This window comes from Cebus imitator, unplaced genomic scaffold (genome assembly GCF_001604975.1).
Source record: "Cebus imitator isolate Cc_AM_T3 unplaced genomic scaffold, Cebus_imitator-1.0 Scaffold36, whole genome shotgun sequence".
In the NCBI taxonomy this organism is placed as follows: Eukaryota; Metazoa; Chordata; class Mammalia; order Primates; family Cebidae; genus Cebus; species Cebus imitator.
Window position 1 is genome coordinate 1,386,894 of NW_016107351.1, and position 4,730 is coordinate 1,391,623.

The window sequence follows — 4,730 nt, forward strand, 5'->3', positions numbered from 1 at the left end:
GCCTGGGTGACAGAGCTAGACCCTGTTTCAAAAAAAAAAAAAAAAGGTGGGGGCCAGGTCCAGTGGCTCATGCCTATAATCCCAGCACTTTGGGAGGCTGAGGCAGGAGGATCACTAGATCAAGAGATCGAGACCAGCCTGGCCAACACGGTGAAACCGTGTCTCTGCTAAAAATACAAAAATTAGCTGGGCATGGTGGCAGGCACAGTAATCCCAGCTAATCAGGAGGCTGAGGCAGGAGAATCTCTTGAATCTGGAAGGCAGAGGTTACAGTGAGCCAAGATCGCATCACTGCACTCCAGCCTGGGCAAAAGAGTGAGACTCTGTCTCAAAAAAAAGGAGAGTTGAGTGTTTTTCTAGGTGTTTAATGTGAAGGACAAGTGAAGAGCTCTGAATTGATCCCTGCAGACAAGAACTAACAGTCAAATGCCTGTGCTCCAGGCAGGTTACGGAAGAGATGGAATGAGGGTGGGGAGGGGGGCCCTTGAGGAGGAGAAGCCAGGGTCTCCATGCCCTGCTCCCCCCACCGCCGCAGCAGAGCCCTGCGAGGCCCGGGCAATGGCAGCAGGGTCCTGAAGCCCGCGCAGGCTCTGAACCATACTGCTGTCCGGAAGGGGTGGGGTAAATGTTGGGGAAAATCCCCAGGAGCCCGGGATCCCTAGCTGCCGCCTTCCTGCCTCCTGCGCCCCTCCCCCGTGCGGCTGGCCCTGGAGGCTGTTGGAGCTGGGGTTACCCCATGGGGACCCTCATGTTCTCTTCTCCCCTCCATCTCCCTCCCCTCCCCCACAAGCGTGCAATCAGCTGACCAGACTGACAGATGCAGGTGCGTGGAAGGCGGGAGGCAGGAGGCGGGAGGTGGGGAGGCGGAGGTGGGGTGACGCCAGCAGCCTATGGGTTAATGGTCCTGGCAGGGGCTCCACAGGGGACCAGGGGTCAAATGTCTGTCTAAGATTGGGACAGGCACGTGGGCTACTATTCTGGGGCTCTGATCACGGCTGTCTATTTATAGGGCAGGGGGGCCGCCTCACATAGGCAGCAGAGAGGCTGCCTTGCTGCAATGTCACCGTCCTCACCACCTCTGCAGGCTGCGGGCACCTACCACTACCGCAAGGGACTGAGGGGCCTTGGCCCAGCAGGGACCCCAGGGCCTTGGGGCACTGTGTGAGCTGGTAACGTGGCTGCCCACATGGGCAGCAGCATGGAGCCCCCTGAGGGTGCATACCTGCACCTCGGCGCCGTGATGTCCCCCGTGGGTACAGCCCGCGTGCTGCAGCTGGCCTTTGGTTGTACCACTTTCAGCCTGGTGGCCCACCGGGGTGGCTTCGCGGGCGTCCAGGGCACATTCTGCATGGCTGCCTGGGGCTTCTGCTTTGCTGTCTCTGCGCTGGTGGTGGCCTGCGAGTTCACAAGGCTCCATGGCTGCCTCCGGCTCTCCTGGGGCAACTTCACGGCTGCCTTCGCGATGCTGGCCACCCTGCTGTGCGCTACAGCTGCGGTACTGTATCCGCTGTACTTCGCCCAGTGGGAATGCCCACCCAAGCCCGCGGGCTGTGCTGCCAGGGACTTCCGCCTGGCAGCCAGCGTCTTTGCCGGACTCCTCTTCCTGGCCTATGCTGTGGAGGTGGCCCTGACGCGGGCTCGGCCTGGCCAGGTGACCAGCTACATGGCCACCATGTCGGGGCTGCTTAAGATCGTCCAGGCCTTTGTGGCCTGCATCATCTTCGGGGCGCTGGTCTACGACAGCCGCTACGGGCGCTACGTGGCCACCCAGTGGTGCGTGGCCGTCTATAGCCTTTGCTTCCTGGCCACGGTGGCTGTGGTGGTCCTGAGTGTGATGGGCCACACGGGGGGCTTGGGCTGCCCCTTTGACCGGCTGGTGGTGGTGTACACCTTCCTGGCTGTGCTCCTGTACCTCAGCGCTGCCGTGATCTGGCCAGTCTTCTGTTTCGATCCCAAGTATGGCGAGCCTGGACGGCCCCCCGACTGCGCTCAAGGCAACTGTCCCTGGGACAGCCAGCTGGTGGTGGCCATTTTCACCTACATCAACCTGCTCCTGTACATCATCGACCTTGCCTACTCCCAGAGGATTCGCTTCGTGCCCAGCCTGTAGCCCACAGCAACAGCTGCCCACCTCCACTCTCTGGCCAGCATCTCCAGGCCCCTCGAGGGGGACTCAGGTGAACCAAGGTGTCAAGTAGTGAGCAGAAGGGAAGCCAAGAGCTCAGGGTACATGAAGTGCATTGGGAGAGGTCGCTCCCCGACTTCCAGGGTGGGCTCACAGAGGGACGGCGGGACAGGGGCAAGGCAGTAGGGCAGAGGCCCAGAGCAGAGGCAGGGAGAGCCTCCCCTTGGCCAATCCCCAGCTTGCTCTCTCACCACTTCCCAGCGCTCCTGGAGCTCAGTGCTGGTCACTGCAACACAGGGAAAACCTTAAAGCAGCTGCTGCTGTGACCCATTCTGCAGCTGGGGACACTAGGCTGGAAGGATTTGTGAGGCACCCAGTATTTCCAATAGTGTCTGGAGACCACACTCAGGCTGGCTAAGGCAAGCAGAAAAAGGAATGATTTCCAGAGGAGACAAACCCAGGAGAGCACCTGGGCCAGGCAAGGGGAGGGAGGGGCAGGGGGAGCCAGAACCACCTCCTGGCTAGAAGGGGCAGCTCCTGGGAGGAGAGGTCTGCTTGAGGGGCTGTGCTGGCTCACAGACAAGAAGCCAGAAATCTGGACCAGCCTTTCCCACTCAACTTTGGGAAGACTCTGGGCTAGTGGCCACAGCCTTTGGAACCAGAGCTAAGACTGTGCTATGGTGGAACCAGGCTGCCTCCCGTGTCTGCAGGCTGGAGGTGGTGCAGGTGGCCTGGAAGAGCCTGTAGAGGCCGGTGGCACCAAGTCCACCGTGTGCGGGGAGGAGATGGTTCTGCCCCAGCCATGGAGCCCCACCGAGACACCCACCATCGGCTGTGGCGAAGCAGCTTCAGCTGTGGCCCAGTGGGCACCCGTGGCACTGGGAGGGAGCCCAGCTGAGGACGGCCACTGGACACAGAGTTCTGGGCACTGCTTGCCTCTGCTCAAGGGTCCAGTTGCCAGACACTCCTGACACTGGGGCTGTCACCCTCCACGCTCCAGCCAGTTTCTCCTGCACAGAAGCACAGCCCAGCCTGGACCAGCCTGGAGCTGACCCACTGGCCACCCTGAGCCCAAGCCAGATGGGCGGTGGCACCATAGCCCCTCAGCCCATTGACTAGGCCCCAACGTCCTTGAGCAGGAAATAAATGCTGATGTTTAGACACACCCTGCCTCTGGCCCAGCAGTCTCTTCTGAGGGGGCGGTGGGCACCTGCTGCTCCCGGCGACGCCTCTCAGCATGCTCTGGGGGAAGGCTGAAGAAGAAAGTGGCCCTGGGTGTGTCCCAGGATTGCAGTGCAGGGCAAGCTGGGCTTCTGAGGGTCTGAGCAGCCTCCTGGCGATGCGGCAGGCAGTGTTCTTTGCCTCAGAGGGAGGCCAGTCTGGCTCAGACAGGCCTGTGGTTCATGCCCATCTCTCCCTGAGGCCCTCAGCACTCACCTCCTTCCCCCCACACCCATCTGGGTGTCTCTGGAGGCCCTAGACATGAAGGTAGACAGACGCATTGCTGCTCCTTTTGGACTGCAGTCCCTATAGATGCACCTGTGCCGCTGCCAGGATGTGAGGAAGGGCCTCCGTGGGCCGCTGGGGAGAGGCTCGCTTGTGTTAGCAACAAACAGGGTCTGACCGAGGTCCTTTACTCAGAGCGGGTGGGTGTTTTGGGCTCAGTGGCAGATCCCAGACAAGGGCAGTCAGCTGCAGGGTCTGTTGCTGGCTGAGGGTGGTGGGGAGGGGGCACAGGGACCGCCTGCCTCCTGACTCCAGGGGAGACCTGGACACCAGTCTTGGAGGGGACCTGGCCTCCTTCTCTCCTTTCTTTGCTGGCCAGAATTCTGAAATTAGTTGTCAGCAACTTCCCAGTTTCCTCCCTGTCGGGTGGCCTTCTGCCCCCAACACACCACCAACCTATTACTAAATCTCAAAGGTCCTGAGGAAGAGAAAGGAAGGGGAGGGGACCAGGGCTGGGCAGCTTGCTTCAGAGTCAGTCCTGTTGACAGTGTATCAGCCCAGAGGGCTGTCCATGTTGAGTTTTGGGTTCTTAGGTAAAAGCATTACTGGTTTTTATCACTTGGTGATAACGTGATTTTGAAACTGGATCTGAAAGCACCGTGGCAACGCTAGGCTTCGTGCCCCAGGTTTGAGCTGTCCATCTGGACAAGCTCCTCCCGTGTCCACCACACAGAGGCCTCCCAGTGTTGGTGGTGGTCATTACGTGTCCACACGGGGGGACCAGGTAGACAGATGATAGCTAGAACGTGCGGCCCTGCCGCCGCTGCAGGAGCGTCCCAGGCCTTCTGAGACGATGTGCTAGAACAGCCCGTCATCATCTGAGAAACAGCACAGAAAACAAGGCAGCTCCAGCCGGGTGTGGTGGCTCACACCCGTAATCCCAGCACTTCAGGAGGCTGAGGCGGGCAGATCACCTGAGGTTGGGAGTTGTGACCACCCTGACCAACATGGAGAAACCTGTCTCTACTAAAAACAAAAAATTAAGCCGGGCGCGGTGGCTCAAGCCTGTAATCCCAGCACTTTGGGAGGCCGAGGCGGGTGGATCACGAGGTCAAGAGATCGAGACCATCCTGGTCAACATGGTGAAACCCCGTCTCTA

The 4,730-nt window shown here is 60.2% G+C and overlaps 1 protein-coding gene across 1 annotated transcript; it reads left to right on the forward strand.

Annotated features, from left to right (window-relative positions):
* Positions 1 to 597: 597 nt before the first annotated feature.
* On the forward strand, positions 598 to 3,295 carry MYADML2 (myeloid associated differentiation marker like 2). Its single transcript, XM_017524833.2, has 2 exons — positions 598 to 823; positions 1,010 to 3,295. The coding sequence occupies exon 2, from the start codon at positions 1,187 to 1,189 to the stop codon at positions 2,108 to 2,110; it is 924 nt and encodes a 307-aa protein (XP_017380322.1). The 5' UTR covers positions 598 to 823; positions 1,010 to 1,186; the 3' UTR covers positions 2,111 to 3,295.
* The last annotated feature ends 1,435 nt before the right edge of the window (positions 3,296 to 4,730 follow it).